At 30.0% G+C, this 22,011-nt stretch overlaps 1 protein-coding gene across 3 annotated transcripts in view; it reads right to left on the bottom strand.

Moving 5' to 3' along the window:
- The window catches only part of emp (epithelial membrane protein), a 124,182-nt gene that overhangs the window by 14,136 nt on the left and 88,035 nt on the right, over positions 1–22,011 (bottom strand). For all 3 annotated transcript variants that reach the window (XM_076399496.1, XM_076399497.1, XM_076399495.1), the window contains one exon: positions 19,892–19,983. In XM_076399496.1, coding sequence (XP_076255611.1) covers positions 19,892–19,983 — 92 coding nt within the window. The remainder of the gene's footprint in view (positions 1–19,891; positions 19,984–22,011) is intronic.

The raw sequence follows: 22,011 nt of genomic DNA, 5'->3' as shown, positions 1-22,011 counted from the left end.
CATTCTGCTATATAAGATTAGTGAATTGCTGTTCGTTGGTCCCTCTTAAAAGTAGCTGTATCGATTTGCCTAGTTTCTATTTCCAATATTTGTGAAGTTCAGAGCAGATTCATATGATAAGAAAATATTCCGTAATTACGAGGAAAGTAGTAGAAATAAAAATTTTGTTTTACGTTAAATAATAGTAAAATAAACATTAAATATAAGTCAGCACTGACTGTTTAATACTTTACCACGATTTATATTTCATACAAATGTAGGTATTTTTAATAGATAGATCGAATCGGTAACATGAAAAGCAGGTGAAAAATAATATTTTGTTACAATAATTATTTGACATATACATCAAATATGATTACGTATTCTAATTAAGGTCGAATAAACATTAACCAAGAATATAGTTGAAATACATAAACTTGTAAATTTGGAACATGCATACTACATGTGGTAAAGCATACTTTGTAAATGTTTTTCACATTTGTTTTTATTAATCATATAGAATGCGAGAACTTAACTGACTTAGGTGGTTGAAGTCAATCAATGATGCCAACAAGTGAATTACAATTGTGGAAATGTCAATTCCTTTTCTATACGGTGAGGCGTTAAAATGTAGTGGCTAATCTACTGCGTTATGATGCACCGGTGGAAAAGTCAAATTGTCACAACTGGCCCAATCATAAAATCTATTACCCTCATTAGTTTCTGAGACGGGAGATGACTCTAACAACTTCGTAACCATGATTCATATAACAATTGTTTACAAATGACGTTGTTTGACGCAAGAAATATTGTACAATATAATTTCGTGTCCATTTTCTGAGATATTATACCATAAAAGATTTTTAGCAATTTTTAAATTTATATCAGGAATAAGATAACAAAATCTTGATAGGAGTTGTGCTTACAACCTAATGGCGAAGGAAACTATTGTCCAAGAACTACAAACGTTCTTTCATCAGAACAACTATTTAATCGATATATTCAAAATAGCATTGAATCGAATGCTATCCGCCACAGACATATCATCATCAGGCCTAACAAAACCACTACCAATAAACACACGGGGAGGTTTAATTCACTGACAGTCGACCGACAAATGACTATAGTTATTGTCAGAGAAAATTTTGAAAATAAATGCAGGTGATACGAATTTCACAGACTCATCTAGTTTAATATAAATAAATAATCTTCCGCATTCATAAGTACATTAAACAGTTCGGACTTAACTTTGATATACATGGTATATAATAACTTAATCTATATAACTCTAATTCATGATCCGGCTTGAAGAATTAAAATGTTTAAGAAATTGTGTTCTACCGATTTTGGAGAACTTTTTCGACATCTCTCGTAGTGTTACTGCATTCAGAGCCCTTTCATTTGTTTATTAGCACCAGGGATTCACAAATGACACCACTAACATCAATTTGCCTTGATTATACTCAGCTGACGATTTTGGCTAGACCTGGATGTAAATATCAGCACTCGCTGAATCAAAGCACTGGTTTGCTTAAGTTTTTCTAATCCGAACTCTCAAACGTGAATACCTCTTATTTCCGTAAAATAAAAGAGTTGTTTAAGTAAAATAATAGTTTTTGTTTCACATAACTATAAATAATGTTTTGTTTCACATAACTTACATAAACAACATGTAAGTATATATTTATATTACTTAATTAGTAATTTATTATATACTAATTTATGATATTATGTATTATATAATTCTGTATTAATTATATGCAATATTAATGGTGTAATAATAGAACATATATTTGAAAGAGGTACTTATACTAATACTTGGAGATATTTATACTTCGATTGAAATTAATAATATTTATTCCCCATTTAGGTTACTTAACAAAAACTATTGAATGAAACATCATTATTACTTAATTACAACTAAAATATACTTAATAAGAGACTACAAACAGAATTTATTTAGTTCATTAAAATTAGAAAATTTCTCATAGTTTCTAACAACAAAACACTCTTTAAAAACATCCTTTAAACGTCAACCACCAAAATATGAAAGTTTTGAAAATCAATCTTAGTCTGTATGCTACTTAAATATGACGCACAAAAGATGCAAAATATAATGTCACCAAACGTGAACGGCCAACCATAAATGCATAAATTATGTTGGAAGTCGTTATTGTCCCGACTAGACGATAATCAATTAAGTGAAGTCATTAGATATAATGTATTTTCGCAAAGTCTAAAATAAGAACTTTATTTTAGAAAGTCCAAAACTCAATATAAGAATATAAAAACGTCAATCAAAAAAAATATCGATGTGTCAAGAAAAACTAATAATAGATTAACAAAAAAGTAATGATCATTCTGTATTTCATAATAATAACAAGTAAATTTTATATCCAATTAAATTAGCTAAAATGATATAACGACTGACGTTATTAATTGCATCAATTGAAAGAAGATTAACATTTAATGAAAAATGATTCTGCGATAACCAAATATATCTTTATTAATATTTTATCGCTAATTATATTATTTACCTAAGATAATGATGATATTGAACTATTGATCTATGAACACGCAAAGGAGCAAATACAATAAATAATGTCTTGTTAATAGCACTTTTGAGTGTCTTGACATTTACTGATTTCTATGACTGTTTTTGTTCTCATCTAAATACTCAAATATTGTTTTCTGCTTCTCTAGTTCATCGGACCTCTAATTCACTATTCAGTCAGTTTGAGTTGAGTTAAGCCAAACCTTTGTATACTGAGGATCCTTTTGAGGTCAGGAGTCACCCTGGGACGATTTTTAACTATACAGTGATTTAAAAAGCAATTCGGAGTCCTTCGATTAGATTTATTTGTTGACTCAGTCGATCTAATGTGAAATATCCACTATAACTAGTTTTGTCTATATCAAAACAGCTAGAACAAAATTGGCATGCAAAATAGTAGATACACTGCCATGATTTTGAGGTACAAGAAAGACTTGAGCAATCAGCAGCTCAGCAATTCTTGGCTTGAACCTTTTCAAAACAACATAATATTTTAAGTTCACTAGAATCGCTATAGGTTATAACCTAAACTAAAAAGTGTTCATAAAATTATTATTAGTACTGATCGTTTAAAAGTTTAAAGACACTACTGTGATTAAAGTAAGCTAAAAAGATAATCACTTATCTGTCAGGCTCGAGATATATTTAGTAATATGATAATATGTTAATAAAATATATGATAGGCTAAAAAATAACTTAAACCTGTTTTACAGAATTGCGTGTTGCAGATATTTCTACAATATTGATCTCTATGCAATATTCTATTTGAAATATGTCATGACGTGAGTAATTTGATTGCTTTATGCTACTATTTTTTCACTGTTATAATATATCTGGGTTTAAGAGTTATTAAAAGAAGATCTTTACATTTTATATATATGATCTTCTATGTATATTCTGTGTATAATAATTACAGCATAGATTTTTTTCACACCATTATACCATTATGACGCTTGCAATTCAAATAGTGATTTAGAGATTTTAGGAGCTTTTAAAATCATAGGAGATATTCTCTGAAATCACATTGAATAAATATATGAAGGTTATCTCAAGACAATTTCATTTCTTGGAGAAGAAACTCTGAGTTAATATTTCAAAAACGATAGACGAAGTACGATAAATAAACCAAGTGGCAACACTGTTCACTTTTCTAAGATGCTCTGCTGAAGTTGAAGCAATTCGATCGATTATAACATTCAAGAAATAAAGCGACTTCTTAATGTTAATTCGGTACAAATAATTGTGCAGTATTGCAGATATGAATGTTATTATTGATATGTCCGGTTTATAACCAATTAGAAACAGTCACGTTATTATAATTGATACCAATCAACGGTAACATTATTTATAATGATGAAAATTAATACCAATGAATTCAAGGTACTTATTTCTGAGATTGTGCTGCACCTTAAGTAACCAATCATCTATAAATACACATAAAATCATTATTATGATTAGTTATAATTTCATGGACAAAGATGATGTCAATCAATTTTTTACAGAAATGATTAAATAAAATATTAAAATTCAAAAATGTATATAAGTATACCATAGCAATTGGCTGCAAATTACTACAGCTAATTCCGTTCCAGTAAAGGATCCAGTAAAGGTTGAACCGTAAAAGTTTTACGACAAATAAAACTAATATACAAGTCTTGTGCATCAGCATTATATTGGAAATATTTCCTATTTAACTTCTATAGTTTACCGATAAAATTACTTCATTAGCAACTGATTTATAATATTAAAAAATAATTATTGTTAAGTTAATAAAACAAATTCTTGGCAAGAATATAATATAGCGGAATAACAGAATAATACTGTAACTCTCAACATATCAGTATTTATGTTAAAAATTTCAAGGTACTAAATATATATATATATATATATATATATATATATATATATATATATATATATATATATATATATATATATATATATATATATATATATATATATATTATGTTAAGCTCATTGTTTAAAGTATTGTTTATGCTTCATATTATTTATATATAATGAACCAAGCCAGGGCTATATTCTACTGAAACCCATAACTAGTGTGATCCAAAGTGTCAGTGTACTCGAATACACTCATGTCAATGAAGTACGTAAGTTGAAGTATTGCCAACTAACCTAATTAACAGACACAGCATAGCTATTGTAATTAAATTATAATCAAGCTCTTATCTATAAGATAGTACAGATAATTTACCGATGCGATCTTCTACAGATTATTATATAATGTAAAACATATAAGATCCTTATTACCCATTGGGTAGATTTTAAAATGCTAGGGGAACTTTAGATAAACCTTGGATATAATGCTAAAAGTGCTTCAATAACAATAAAATTCATCAATAAATAGACTCAGAGTCACATTTTTAGTCAATAGGTCAACCTACTTGTAGCAGCTATATTAGCATCATATTAAGAATTGAAGAATGTTAAAGAAGGTAATAAATGTTAGATAAATGATAAATAAATGATATTTAAATCATAATGATACTAACAGATTTATGATTAAGTAGTTAGGCAGTCTACTGAGTTATTCTTCCAATCCCAAGCCTTCAACAAGCTATTTAAATTGATTATTTTCAGACTGGGCAACATTAAGTGTTATTAGGTCTGACATTTCCAGTTTGAAATTAATATTGATAAATTGATATTTTTTGAATTGCACCTTTATAACAACAACCTTTTTTAGAAATTTATTTTTTTTGTTTGAGCACAACTTGGGATATTTACAGTGACTTGAAAATTTCATTTCAGTGAAAGCATGGTCATTCTCGGGCCACCATTTTTCACAACATTGAACATGGATTATCAAGACAGAAGTGCATCCGCTTACTTCGATTTTTGGTGGTAAATATCATCCTTGGCAACTGTAAAAGTTGGTATAATGAATTTAATAGTGGCCCAAGTTCGCTGAGGAACAAAAGTCGCGAAGGCCGTCCAAAATCAGTTGTTATATCAGAAAACATTAATGTTGTGTACGATATGATATTGCAAGATCGTCATGTGACTTACTATGAAATTTAGTCATCATTGGACATTAGTATGACAAGCATCAATGTGATATTGCATAAACTACTAGCTATGAAAAATATTTATAAACATTGTATCCGACATAATTTGGCAGAAGCTAAAAAGGCGCTTGTGTCAATTTTTCAGAAACTGTGTATAATATCTGCACAGATGATGAATCTTGGATCTATACGTATGAGGTCTAAAAAAGCAACATTCCACGATATGGATCTTCTAGAACGAGCCAAATCCGAGAGAAGTAATTCATTCTCAAAGCACTTCGAAACAAATGATTGCCTGTTTCTTTAGAATAACTGGACATGCGACCAACGTGCCATCAGAGCAACGTAGAATGGTAATTTGTGAATAGTATATATCTATTTATTTATGAAGATTTAAACTTCGTTAAACACATAGAAAGAACTGCAACGGAGGATCTTTCTCCATTATGGCAATAGAAGCTCTCATATATCGACTGAAACAACTACCTATTTTACTGGTCTAAAGATTAAACTGATGTATGATCAGGCGTAGAGCCCTGATGAAGCACGAAATGGATTTTTATACCCGCATATTACAAATAAATTGCGCAGCCAACATTTTAGCGCCTAAAAAAGCCGTTGACGCATCCCAAAAAACCTTTTGAGGTACCTCAAAGTGTGAAAAAATATTATGAGGATTGGTTCAAGCACATAGAAAAATATGTTGATCATAATGGAGGATCCCTCAAAAAACAATAAAACCATTTTCATTAATACATGACTGCATTTTTATCGTTTGGCTTCAAATATAAATAGGAAACTTTTTGAGACTTTCCATATAGAAACAACAAAGTATCTTGGGATACACCTCCATGAAGAAGTCCGATAAAGGGAGTATATTAAAAATATAAAAGAATAACTGGAATTTTAAAAATAAAAACTGGCTTTTAAAAACCAAATGTCCCTACATAATAACTTGTCCTTGTATAAGCAAATTCTAAAACAGATATAGGCTGAGTATATGGAATCCCGTTCCTTCTACTATAAAAAGAGTTACTTAAACCGAGACCTTCAGGTATCAGCTGTCACTCAGGAAATAAAAGAGTCGCAAATATGAGGAGAAACTCTATTCTCATTTTAATACCAAAACTTTTTGAATAATACTCGAGTAAAATACTGAAAATGATTAACCATTTGTTGCCATAGTAATACCATAAAATATATTGAACAGAAAAAAAACAGCACTTTTAGTAAATAAGGAACATTATTATAATTGAAACTGTCTTCGAGCCCGATTCTGATGGATAGATACCTGGTTTTTAAGTTATTGTAAAAGTTAATTTTGTTAGCCAGCTACAACTACTAACGAGTTAACGACTACTAAACAAACGAAATTATGTGTGTATTAGCAATATATTACTTTTACTTCTCTCTATCCTTGCGATGTTTTTATATAAAAATAATTTGTTTCAAATTCAACGTAATCTAAATATTTATAACTATTTATATTCTCCCTAGATAATGAAATTATTCTGGTTAAATAATAACCAGAAATTTGACATTTATTGTTAATATATTGATTGTCAATTGAATACAAATAAACTATTTCACCAATGACAACAAAATATGTACATTTTGATGTGTTTGTTTTTCTAAGATCAAGGTTAAAAACTTGTCGCATTATTAAGTGTATAAAAGTTCTCGAGATCAAAGTTCTTGACGAGTTTTCCATCCGACAAATAAGCAATTACAAGTTTCAAAGGTTAAATTTAAAGTTTATCCTTTAATAAGAATGTTCCTTCCAAACTATGTAATGCTAATTCGGATGTATAAAATTTGAATATGTAGAAACTATGTCCATAATATTACATAACTACCTAATAATTCTTTATTTCCTATAAAATATTCGAGATCCAATTTTATAGATATCCTGTTGTTATTTTCGAACCAAAAACAATTTTATTAAAGGCATTGAATTTAAATAACCAGCTTTTATTTTCGAACAGTTCGCCTTAATAAAGACGTGATCTGAAATATTTGCTGGTTAATGTTATATTTGTCCTTTCAAAATCGAAACTACGCTTCAATTTAAATCATCTTATATAGCTTAAAATGTCCTTTGGCATAAAGTTAAGCGAAAATGACTATAAACAATTTATATTTAGGTAAAAAGAAAAAAGAACAAGGCTTGAAAATACATCTCTCGGGCATCCCTTAATTTAATGAAAATCGTTTCTAGCGAAAGAATTTGTTTATTTATCACAAGAAGTCTAAATCTCTCGTATAAGTTGGCCATTGAAGAAATTCGTGGTTTAGTTTTTAAACCCATCCAAATACTAAACGAATTATCAAAGTAAGAATTTTTTTTGACTCTATAAACAAATTAAAGGACAATCGTAGTCTCCATTTTTACTAAATTATACATCAATGAGACTTTTGAAATAATAAAAAATTCAGAACGATGTACCAATCAGCTTACTAAACCCCTCATAAAAAACTGCCTTTCCTCAACGTACTTCCAGAGAACTTATATGACACTACGCCATGGATTCCTTGATATCACCTTTTATACTCAATATAATCATGGTACATTTCAAAAACACAGGCGCCAGTCACCACTCCCCTTAAACTTTCTACTTGGTTTAGACATATGGACGACATATCATTTAAAACTGACACCTGATTTTTTCTACATAAAATTCACTATGATGACCGCGAATAATTCCGAAATTCTTTTGACAGATAGTCATAGTCCATACAGACACATAATTTCAGATTATATCACCCGTGATTCATCAAAATTGATAAAACTTGATGGGCATAAGTAAAAAACTCGTCCTATTGAGCAATATGTTATGTATGGTACTATAGTCCATGTACAATAAGAAAGGAAATAGAAGAAAATAAGATCGAAAACGTGTCTGTCGCCCGTTGCTTCAAGAAATATCAGATCTCATTAATAGGGTACCAACGAAACAGAACGTAAATATTATATTGAAACCATTTAGAAGACCTCAAGGACTCTATAATCGCAATTTTAAAACAGATCTGGTCAAGGCAATAGATGTGTAAAAGGTGCCGTATGGGAGTCAGAAAGTGTATATAAGAGAAACTGGAATAACGATAAGAATACACAGAATACAGATACATAGAATCACACTGAGAAATCTCAAAAGATTTGTGAAAGCGGTGAATGGAAGAATAGTAAAAATTATTCATCATCTTTATATTTTTCCCATAATTTAACAGGTTAATTGAAAATTTCCCGGCCTGACACATATGTGGCGCTATAAGAATTAAATCCAAATGTTTTTTGGTTAGCCCTAACCCTCAAAAAATGCGTGTATAAATTTGACAGCTGTCGGGTCATTACTTTTGCATTTTAGAGACGATTGGAAACACGAGGCTAAGAGGCTTGTACATGCTCAGGTGTTCACAGGAAAAAGCAGAGGAAGTTATTGAGTTTATTGCCAAGGTTGGATAGAAATGAATTTGGATAGAAACCTAACCGCTTTAGGTTTTTATTAGGACTTTATAAAAAATGCAATTCTTTTCTCTATTTTGTTTCCTGCAAGAGGATGAAAGTTCACCATACTATCAGCACCTATGCACGATCCAACCAGCTTTAGCTAAACAACGTTCATTGGATACTAACCACAATATTCAGTTCAATAAGGTCTAAAGCCTTAGCCACCTAACAATGGTAATTTGAAAAAAAAAAATAACGGGAAAGAGATTAGATTTATAAATCCTAAAAAGATTTTTTAAGTATAAAAAACATAATTTCAACAAGAAAATGTATTTAACAAATAATGAAAAAGCAGGATCCTTATCAATTGACCACACAGTGATAAAATAGAATGAAAAAAATTGAATAACCTAATTAAGAGAACCTCAGTATCAAACCTCCAGTCTTGAAGATGTATTCTGTAACGATTGCGGACGTAGTCAATAAAAGTGACTAAAATCCAGAAACCAAATAAATTATCCGAGTCAAAAAAAAGCCTTTCCAGTCAATAGCCAATTTTTCAGCCAATATTTCTCCACCAGTTCTAATAACAAACTGAAATCATGTACATTTAAAAACTAATAACAATTATACGTAAAATAATATCACGTCTAAAGAAACGAATATAATGATGACTACAGGAAGTTCTACACACTGAATAAACCTATGAATCAATATTCTCGCGCTGTTACATGTACGTTCCCGTCCTATCCGACAACGATCAAAAAATTCCATTTTAATGACTTCAGACTTCAGTGATATTAACAACTACAAGAACATTGGAGAATAATTAATCGGTAATAGCACCATTGTTATATCGATTCAATATCTCTTTGTCTTAGATAGAGAGTGGCTTTATAATTAATACTACGGCAAAGCCAATAATTATTCAATAGATAATCCAGCTTTAATTAAAGAATAAATGTCCTTATGATATGACAAACTGAGATTATACATTTTAATCGTAATATTTTCGCACGTGTAAATTAATAAATATTTTTGCATATAAATTTTTAATTTTGGTTTATTTTTCTGACTAAGGTGTAAACAAAATTAAATCGGAGATATCGACGTTTATGTCGGCAAACTTTGTACTGCCTAACAGTCAATGAATGCCGTACTACTACTTTTTGTTAAACATTATAAAGGATTTTATTAAAGTAGCAAGACGAATGCAAAAATTTATTAATAATAAATAATAATATAAATTTACTAACAAAAAAAGTTTAAAAAAAAGTATTTCAGTGGCGTCTCAGCCAAACTTTAGCTTTATTAAATAGTATTTTGCTGCGTGGATAACTCTGGTTAATTCTCTTCAGAGAAACACCCTATGATATGCGACTTTTCATTTGATTATCAGGCATAATAACAAATAGAGCAGATGGTTTGGCAACACGTTAAAATGCTACGTACCACTAACCATAAAAAACATTTATTTCCTATACTCAAACCACAAACATTAAAGGTAGGCCTTATGATTTGTTAATCATCATGGCGAATGTAAGACATCAGTCATGAAAATGAAATCAGAATTAATTTAAATCGAGATGAGAACTTCCTCGCCTTTGAATTATCATTTGGGTATCGTCGCGTAAAGCACATTGATCATCAGTTTTCTTAACATCTAACTCATTCAATTGCATTGTTTTAATTAGTCTAATTATTATTATTATTTAACCTCTTTATTTCAGATCTGCCGAGAAAAGAGCACATTGGCATCGCATTTTACGCTGACGACACTGCTTACTTCACGGCCTCCAGATTCTATATTATCATTCAAGAACGTTTACAGAAGCAGCTCGATCGTTCGGTCAAGTGGATCAAATTCTGGAGGTTGCAAATCAACCGTCTGAAAACCCAGACCATCATTTTCCATAAGAATCATTACGCACTGCGCGTCTCGCAACTTAAGATTGACACCGCAACAATTCCATGGTTGGATTCCCAAATTCAGAAAGCAACCCAGAAATGTTCGGGGATAGCAAACCTGCTATCTTCTCTAATCTTTTCTTCTAGCAGGCTTCCCATCTCCATCAAATGCTTATTTTACAAGATGTTAATTCGGTCCGTACTCCTCTACGGATCTAATGTATACTTCAAGTTTGTTACACCCAACCAGGTGAAACTTATTCAAGTTCGGGCTTCAAGTTTTCCAAAATAAGCTTCTCAATGTAATCTTAAACACTCCATGGTTTTTCAAAAATAATCAAATTCACAGGGAAATTGACACTCCAGAAATCAAGCACTTCACATATCAATAATTCCACAAACAACGACTCAGCTCAAGTTCTTCTGAAAAAGCTCTTGTTCGCGAGCCGGTGAACATGCAGAGAGCTTAGCACCGCGTCACCACTAACGTTCCCTTGTCGAGGCTGAAACGACCTCATTCTCGTCGCTGCAATCATGACTTTTACCCCCATACGGCAGCATCCAGTCGTGTCTTAACTCAAGTTCGCAAACCTATAGTTAGTTTCACTATCTACTTTTTCGGTGGGTTCTCGTACACAATAACGGCTGCCCGATCAGCGGGTGTCATATCCCCAAATTTAATGCAGTAGTAGTAGAGACCCACAGGTGTCAACTGTGAGGCGGTTTCGATTTAGTGTATTGGTAAGCCCAGAGGCAGGCCCACATAACCTGGTCCAACTTGTCACTCCAGGGCAAGTCTCCGCGACCAAATATGTGTCATGCATTCCACCGTCTGGTTTTAGTCCAGAACAAAAAAAAGTTTTAGTCGCCAAATTGCTCGCTCACTCTGCCATTTATGGCTTTGTGATTAGCAATGATGATTCGGGAATACTTTGTTGATGAGCCCATATTTCGAAGACGTATAATTATAAAATTTAGGAAAAGAAATGGATTCGCTCGATTTGTAGACAGGATCTGACTCAGAGTCACCAATTTCTTCGAGTCACTTTAGCAATATAACACTCATATTTGCTACTAGCAGAAGTATATTCGTATATCACTGGATATTTGCAATTTTACGCAAGCATTTACTTCATCGTAATCAATCTATCTTGATTGGAGAAATCAGCCAATTTCGATTAAAATCATTGTGACTCCGAAATATCTCGAGTTATTGCGAGAAATTTTCAATATTCGACCAAGTGCTTATAGTATGCGTTTGTGTGACGTTGTGCATTCGTGAACTGGTACAATAAAATGTGTTAATAATACTCGTACAAAAGAAACAAATCACCTAGTATCCTTTATATGATTTTCTCAAAACAAACCACAGGAAAAATTACAATTTCGTGACTTACAGCTTATTTATTTTATTTCCTAAAGATGGCTTCTGACGCTTTAATGATAATTTGCCACAAACACGTTTAGAAGCTGCGCATCAATTTTATTAATAACAAAAAACTTCAAACCCAACACAAAACAAATGCAAAAAGTACAATAAAAATATTATTAATGTATAACCTGCACTATTAAAATTTTATACTATTTACAGTAATAAATTTAACCAAATGAAATGATTTACTAACAAAATATACTGACCGGCAGTGGCACTGGAATATTTCTCATACATTATGTATGTAAAAACCAACTTGAGAGTTATTCATTGTCTAAAATTTATGTTATGTATTTTTTTTCAGGTACCTCTATTCATATTAATCTTGCTCTAAATTATTCGTATTAAAACAATTACTTTTTCTCCTTAGCTGGAATACTGGCCAAAATATCTGTACAAATATCTAGAAATTTGCTAGAAAAATTAAAAAAAATACATTCCCACACATCTATATATTTCAATATCTTTCTAAATTTCAAGATGTTATATCACCACCTTCTGTGAAATGTCTATTCTATAATGTATATCACTGATTTGAAATAGACATCCTTTACTACAAATCAGTTAAAAACATGCCTGACATGAGCTGACACCAGCAGAAAATGGCGGTGTTACAAATCTAATTTATTTAAAAATTAATTTTTGGTATTTTTTTCTAAATCTCCACCGATATTTTAATAGTTGTATTATTCTGAGATCCCCAAAACGGTTCAGCCGTTCTTCAGTTATAAATGGTGTAACTGATCTAAATTATTAGGAAGTCTAAATCTCTTAGGAATGATAGACAAGGAAGAAAATTTATGTAGAACCTTTACTAACAAAAATGAAAAATTTTTTGCTTCGAATTATCACTAATGATTGAAAATTGATCTTCACAACAATCTTTAAGGTAAAAAATCGTGGATTATTATGTAAACCTACAGAATTATAAAAATACTCTGAATTGGATACAACCTAGATCAACGTATGATTTCAGTCATCATTGTGTGAGGTGATTATATTGAAATTATATTTTATGGAAAAACCGAACGAAAAATGTAATGTCACATCAAGGACAACTCAAAGCACCGACCCCAAAACAGGACACCAACTTAAAGAAAGCTCGCCTAATATCCGGTAGAGTATTTATTATAATATCCCTGAAACATCCAATGAGAAATGGACCTCACGTAGCTTGAGTAACTTATAAGATTTAAAAATCTCAAAACCTGCAACTTTATATGATCACAGCATTCCTATGCATCCAGAGAGATGACTCCATGAAATCCAGAGATGAAACGCATTACTAAAATTAATAGAAAACATCTAAAAATTGACTTAAATGTCTAATATAATTGCTTGTGCAAATTCACACTTTACTAATAATTTCTCGCAAATAAATAAAACGGAAGCTTTATTACAAATATATAAAATATCTGTGCAGTATACATGTATGTGTGTGGCCCATTATGGATTTATCTGTGTACAAGAACCGGTTTTTCTTTACCTAGAGGAAGTTCTCTACGTTCCAATGCCAATTTGGCAACATGAAAAGCCTTGTAATTATATATTTGTTACAAAGCAAATATGTATTTATTATAAGTGTGAAGTGTTGAAGACACAGGTTTAATGTATAATATTTGGCAACTAAAATGAAATTTGACTTTCATTGTTGACTTTTTCATTAGTCAACCAATATTTGAAGAGAAATCAAACTGAATGACGAATTTGCCAAAAATATAATATTTGGTCAATTTAAATAAATACAGACACACATAGCTTAAATGTTAAATAGTTTTAAATGTTTTAAAACCAATTATTTACAATCATAATATAATCCTCATCGTATTTCTCGACATTTTCTTAAGATTTAAATATTTTGTAGTAATATCTGCAGAAACAATAAATTACGAATACGATAAGTGCAATACATTCCAGTGCAAACTTTACAAAAGTGTATTACTCGTTTTGATATCATAGAAAATATAGCATGTTCTTTAATATATTCAGGGCGTTCTTGTATCAATAATTCAAATATAACTAGTAATATATAATCGAATTATCCAATCTTCTGTAATATTCTTGTAAAATCTCAACAATATGCCTTTCTTTACATATAAGGGACTAACAAACGTTTTGCAAAACATTTCATACTGAACTCGATGGTAGCAGCTCATCTCGTTTCCCATGTAGGATTTACCTTTTCCATTATCAGTCACTATTATTAAAATTAAATTTCACTTAAAACTTAAACCTGAAATTAAGGAAACTGGCGATTTAACGATAAATATGTAAAAAATCATTAATTATATTTTAAATGCTAATTACTTATTATTTATACGTCCTATTACAACTGAAACATCGGGTTATATTGACTTTAACGACATTTATTTCAATTTCGGCTTATTTATATAAACTTGCGACCTCAGAAAATTCCAGAAAAAAAGTTGTCTGGCAGGCATCACTGACAGTCCTGTTGAATGCACATGCCATCCACATGCGTATCCATCAATGGATTAAAAAAATGACGTATTGGCCCAACATTCTTGCCAAATAGTTATTATTTATGCATGCATTATCATCTAGTGCATTATATAAGCAAACTAGCATTATCGTATGTTATATCACTTGACTATTAATGGGCCTAACTATGAAAACCGTGTAATCAAAGACGATGCTGGGTTGTGTTGTGTTGTGTTATATTACTGAATGGTTGTGTTGAGTGTGATATAGTCTAGATATAGGCAGTTTATGTTCACGAATACGTGTAAACCATCAGTGTCGTTTGTATTGTCGTTCAAAACGTCTCATTTTTTCTTTTAAAAATAAAAATGAAATAGTTTTTAAAGTAAATTGATGATTTTTCCGTCGGTAGGATCCCGGGGAGATTATAAATAAGTTCTCTTATGAATTCATTGAATTACTCGAAGTCTAATTAATTATCGAAGAATTTCTTGGTGCATTTAAGTGGAGTTTGGGGAAATGTATAGCAGCTAAAACTGTAAGGTCCCAACGGTGGATTATGGGTGCTCAAAGACTTCTAACTATAAACTATTTCAATTAGGAACCATTGAAGCTTTAAAAACACACCTAGTTTGAAAACTCCCGTCACAAGCATCAAAGTTCAGGATGTAAGGCCCCTAAAGGTGGACGGCAGTAGCTTACTATCCGTAGATTATTCTAATTTGGAGTCACCACAACTTCGAAATCACTTCATACAAGATATGCCATGGAAATTTGAACAAAAATATAGTGCAATTTCAAATATTGAAGATAAAATGGCTGTTTCAAAGTACAAGTGTTACTCGGCGAAAATATTTTTGCAACTATAAGCTATCCAAATAGGACGCCTACATACCTCCCTTTGGTCGTTTCTTTAGGAGAGAAATGTTATATTCCTCCACTGTTCTGACAACGAAAATTGTGTGTTCGAAGACGAAGCCAGATGCTCATGTTTACATTGAATGGTGGTGATGAGTGAGACGTCTGGACATAGACAGTTTGGTTTATGTTCGAATAAATTTAAATCATCAGTGTCGTTTTGTAACTCCATTTAATAATTCGCCTCTTCTTTCCATGAAACAAAATAGCTTAAAACGTAAGTTAATAGTTTTTCTATTTTACACCCGTTCATATTTCATAACTTTTATGATAATTATAATTTTGATTTATCCATAAGAGTTAAGCATTAATGACAGTGTAAATATTAAACAAGAGTTTGAATAGGCGCTATCAAAACAACATAGACGTTACAAATTCCTAAAAGTCTTATAATAAACATGTATAAGAAATACAAGAAAAATTTAATAACGCAACCTGACATTTATTAAAAACTAATTTTACACCCGTTCATATTTCATAACTTTTATGATAATTATAATTTTGATTTATCGATAAGAGTTAAGCATTAATGACAGTGTAAATATTAAACAAGAGTTTGAATAGGCGCTATCAAAACAACATAGACGTTACAAATTCCTAAAAGTCTTATAATAAACATGTATAAGAAATACAAGAAAAATTTAATAACGCAACCTGACATTTATTAAAAACACATATAAGATATACCACATGATTAACAAAAATATTGACAGGAATCAGTATCATACAAGCAACAAAAACAATATATTTAGTGACATAAGATCCAATTCAAATCATTAATCATCATTAGTTAAAAGCCATAATTTGAAAATGGCAAAGACACCTATCTTTGTTTTGTGTATCATAATGAAACTAAACATTGATCCATAGTCTAATATAGAAATATATAATATAAACATTTACAAATGTATACAAATAATTTTTAGTTACTCTTTTAGGTTTTATAGAATGGAGGTTAATGGAAAAAATAATGTTTCCTGCACTCATTATTGAAATTTTATATATTTTATGTTTCAAATTACTTTAATTTTTAAACAGTAAACATGAACTTTTTGTTTATGAATATAACATACGTATACGTTTATAATTAAAATATCTTGTGAATTTTCTCACAACGCGGCAACAACGCGCATTCCACATTCTTCATCTTGAGAATTTTCTAATGGAGGCATATCGATAGACGTGCACCCAGACGTTCTTTTTCTAATAAATAAACCTCGTTTGTAAGCGACATGGAAAACAAAAGAAAGTTGTATTTAACCATTAACTATAATGAGACCGTACATAGTGACCGAGATTAACATAATTATTGTTATTATTTAATTGAAAATGAATTAGACCACGAAATGGTAGTATGTGGGACCCGGTTTAATATTCGCTATCTTGCTAGGTATTTTACTTCGACTAGGTAATTTATATGGTGGGCACTTTCACATATTTCTCCGCGAACAAAACTGACTGGTTAGAGGGAGTTATTGAACAATAGAAAACCGCAACTTACTTTATTAGCAGAACTAAATTGTCACCATTTTATCGTTTTGTTTAATTCGAAATCATTTTGTAAAATCTGTAAATATTTTAAGCACAAAAATGTAGTTACCATAAGTAATTTTTATTGTTTATAATATATTATTTAATAAAATCATCTATTATTACAGTATATAAAGAATATGTTATCTTTTGCCAATCACTAGTTATTGTTTTACAGTTTGATAATTAAATAATTTAGTATTAAATAATCTACCAACATTATTCTGCGATCGAATTCACTGTATTCTATTATTTTTAAAATTCCAACTATATTACCACTTTGTAAATATGTGTTATGAATGCTGCTTCTGAAATCATTGATATTAGTCCTATCACGTTTAAATTCAACATATTGTTTAAATACAAAACTTATAGTTAATAATTCCCTAATGCACGATTTCTATGAAGCTTATTAACCACTTTTTCCCACCAAAAAATAACGTGTTCACGTAAAATTATGGTTTATCCCTTTATTTAAAAATAACAGAGGTTGTTATAATAAAACAGCTGTAACAGCTGTTAAACTTTTAAATGGAATGATACTAACACGAAAAAAATTGGCTCATCTAATATGATATATGATATAATATATGTTTATTTATTAAAATAATTCGATATTAGTTTATGTATGTCATAGTGGGTGGGTATTAAAATAACTATTATATAGTAATACTGCTTCCTAAGAACAAAAGATATTGTGTTGGCCTATGGACAACTGAAGATGAATAAAATAACCGACGCTTCCGATATCACGGACAGATTCAACAGGGTTCGATCCCAATTGTTTAACAAAAGGGGTGAACATAATCCCATCAAGTACGCCAAAAACGAAAAAGTAGTTGAAATAATACCTCACCTCATCGATTAAAGAAGTTAAGAGAGCCGTTGACGAATATTTTTACAACCTTCTAGAGTTCAACTTAGGAAAAACAGATACTGATGTTAGAGAAACTCTAGAGCAAGTGTCTTGAAGTGATAACATTATCATGTAGAGAAATGAAATTATTTCTAACTGAAAACCACAGTTTGTCACTGTTATGCCAACGCCTTTTCATTTTACCCTCGATTATGTATTAAGTATTATAATCTTATTAATAACACATTGGATAGAAAAAGAATATAAGAGAAGGAAAATATCATCAAAAGAATATTAGAATCCATTTCTAACAGTCAGTAATCCACGAAATAAATCAAATAAAACGAACAAACATGGTGAACTAGTACAGCAATTTACAAATAAAACATGTAACGCCAATACTTTCTGATATTTTATCAAGAACAAATTTAATTTTAAAAATTTTCTAAAAAATTTATTAAATTTAATAATTTCGCTTTAAATCATACAGAGAATCTCATCGCTCAGTAACTGTTCAAATTCCGTTCAAAAAATGGATTCACGTTTCTTATTTTGCCACAAAATAGTTTTAACCGATAATATATTTTATCATCTATAGGCTGTGTCTAAAAACTCTACTGCTCTTGCTCTCTACTTTCACAACTCTCAATTGCCTTTTGATAACGTTTTCATAATACTTCTGAGTTATACGAGTGTTCTAAATTTATAACATGGTTAAGTGGTGGTAACTCTATAAAAAGTTGGAGAAAGACTATATGTTATCAAGATTATTATTGACACAAGAACTAGTCGCTAAGTTAATAGGTTCTGCTTGTCTGCGCGGAGTTAGAAAATCATAATTGCTAGAAAATCAATAAAAATTTTGTAATATATCAACTACCATATCATTAAATTAGTTGAACAGAACCTTCAGTGAATTTTAACTGTTTCGTCTTAGATTGTGCAGACTAGTTCCTTTGACTTTCATTAAAGAAAAGACGAAAAATAAATAAATAAATAAATAAACAAAAAGAATATTTATACTTTTAATATAACAAAAACTGTCCATATTAATTTATTTATCATTTATTTCCATTTTGAAAAAAAATATTCGAAGATAAATCGTCAGTGTTAATTTTCTTGTTTTTTATGGTTGAACGAACGCTCTCAATCGTTTAAATGTATAAAACAACTCGCATAGTTTGCGAAAAGATGGCGTCATAAGGAAAAAGCAATGAGATTAACAATCTACTTAACGAATGGTTGAATAATTAGTTAACACAATAATGATAAAAGCATTTTGAAATATAAGTAAAACGGTTTATTTAATTTTCCAAATATATTCCTCCGCTATAAGTATATCTATTACTAAAATGGTATTCTTTAATTCGGTTTTATGTGTCCGTCCAATCGACCCAAAACGAAATATCTGAGCAGATTTTTAATTTATGGAATAGACAGATTATTAGAATAGTTTAGAAAGTCACCTTATGAGATTCAGTAATAACAAATACAAAATTTGTTTGAAGCTTGAAGGAACAAAGTATTTGTTAGTTTCTCAAATCAAAAGTCTATAAATATTTCGAAAACAGAAGTCAATTCTCTTATATCGATTATTTTAGCCGATCAAAGAGCAATTCGATATTCACAAATGGTAGAGGAAACAATGGTAATTAAGCCATATAAAATTAAATAATTTTCTGCCTCGATAGTGAGTAAATAATCCCACCACACATAAACGCGAATGTCTCGAACACCCAGCAGAAATTCCTTAGCCAGTACATTAATTTAAATACAAATAACGCTTTGTACTTACATGATTTATAACCAGGTTCACCCAGCTCATGAAGAAAATAACCACGATGATTCCGAACAGTATTATGCCTACAGATACGGCGACGACAAACCCTGAAACAGATATAAAAACAGTAAAAACACACTTTCTACGATAGTCCTTGTGAACAAACCGTACCCCATTTAAAAACATGTTTATATAATTTATATAAATATGATATGTAGCTGATTGTAAAAAAATTAAAAAAGAAAAAGTCTTTTCTATCATAAAAAATACACTTAAAATAATTCTGTATAGACATTTAATAAATGATTTTTAAAATTATACCTGTCTGTCAATGTCACATTGAAATTTGAAAAACCTATTTTTTAACAATAAAATAAAGATGTTTTCTATAAAGATATATTCTCGTCACAGAAAAAGAAATTCATATAATAAATATACCAGTCATTATAAGTTAAGATGTACTTTCGAGGTCTATCATAAAAAACACATTTTTTCGATTTATTTTCGAAATAACGTTATCTCTCAATACTCGAAATCTTCTTTATACCCAATTAAATTAATAGCTTAAATGTACTTAATTTAGTCACAATAGTAGCTTAAACATAAAAACATATCTTTACTGATCTGTCACCTAACAAATTCTCTTCATATATCGGTGATTTTAGAATCACAGAAATGTAATAAACCATCAAAATCATTCATTTTGAAACACCTAGGATACTTATTGTAGTCTAACAAATAAAATTAATTATAATTAAAATTAAAAATTTTAATTAAATTAATTATAATTAAATTTATAATTAAAAATTATAATTAAAAATTTCGTTTTCAAAAATATATTTACATCCACATTTGTCTCACATATTTTAAGTCTCTGCCCGTGGCTTTCATATCCCTTTAAAAGCAACGTATGTAATGTTGTATTTTAAATTTATCGATATATAAACTTCGATATTTTTAAAAATATATCGATATATCGATATATCGGCGATCAAAAAATGCCGATGGTAATTTTTATAAATATCGATATTTCTTCACTCTAATTTTTCCTATTTTTCACAAAAATATTTCTTGATAAGCGGAAGATAAACAAAATTTATATAATCTCATTTAAGACTATGTATATTTTGTTGAAGAAATATCGATATATAGACCAACAAGACATATAGATATTTTTCGCCATCCCTAATGTCAGTAACGTAATACTACGTGTAGACTTATGAATCAGTGAATGTGATCTCTCCACTGGTAAGCTTTATTTTGTGATTATTATGTATACACAGAATCTGATATCATTGCTAATTACGCGCTAAAAATACTGTTAATATTATTTCTGCTTTCTAGCCAAAAAGCATCTCCCCTGATTCAAAAGGTCTCCCCCCTGTCAGATGAAATACGGGAGAGGGATATATAGGCCCAGGGGAGCTATAAAAAATCATATTAATGTATTTTCATTGTTGAAACCTGGAGAGTCGGTAAGTACTTTAGTCAATAAACATTTTTACTTTTTTAACTTTATCTCATACATTTAAATATAATTTGTCTTTTAGAGAATATGACAGTAAAAAACGCCTTCAATCAAAAGTTACTGATATAAGAAAAGACTACGAATTATTTTTTTTATGTACAAACAATTTATCAAATATTATATCGGACGCATCCGTACCTACACACATATTAAACCTCTGTCATTAGACATTACTATTATAAATGGCATACTTTTTTCTCTTCCAATTCCTTCTAATTGTATGTTAATATAACATATTTTCAATAAGTCTTAACTATCCTGCATAAAGCAAGGTAATCATGTGTCATGGTATATATATTATATCAATAAAAATACATGATTATTAAAATGAAAAGTGTTTTGAAGCCCACACATAGTAGTGTATGTTATGTTTTTTGTGTAATTCTCTCTATATCCTTTCTATCCGTCTTTCTGTCTATACTTAATAATCTTGCGTCGGCCGGGATTTTTCCTATTTTCATCTGATAGGAATCTGATTTTTTTTCTCTCCGTCTTTATTTCGCATATTACCTTTACCAGACATTACAAGTATCCTCACCAACTGAGTTACCTCCTTTCTATATACCCCTCCAATGATTCAATATTGAGTTTTTGTATATCTTTACTT

The sequence above is a fragment of the Rhynchophorus ferrugineus genome, unplaced genomic scaffold (assembly GCF_030347505.1).
Source record: "Rhynchophorus ferrugineus isolate W39M unplaced genomic scaffold, kcgeb_rfMv2 rfM3, whole genome shotgun sequence".
In the NCBI taxonomy this organism is placed as follows: Eukaryota; Metazoa; Arthropoda; class Insecta; order Coleoptera; family Curculionidae; genus Rhynchophorus; species Rhynchophorus ferrugineus.
The sequence above is the reverse complement of the archived record's forward strand: the minus strand, read 5'-3'. Positions and strand labels throughout refer to the sequence as shown.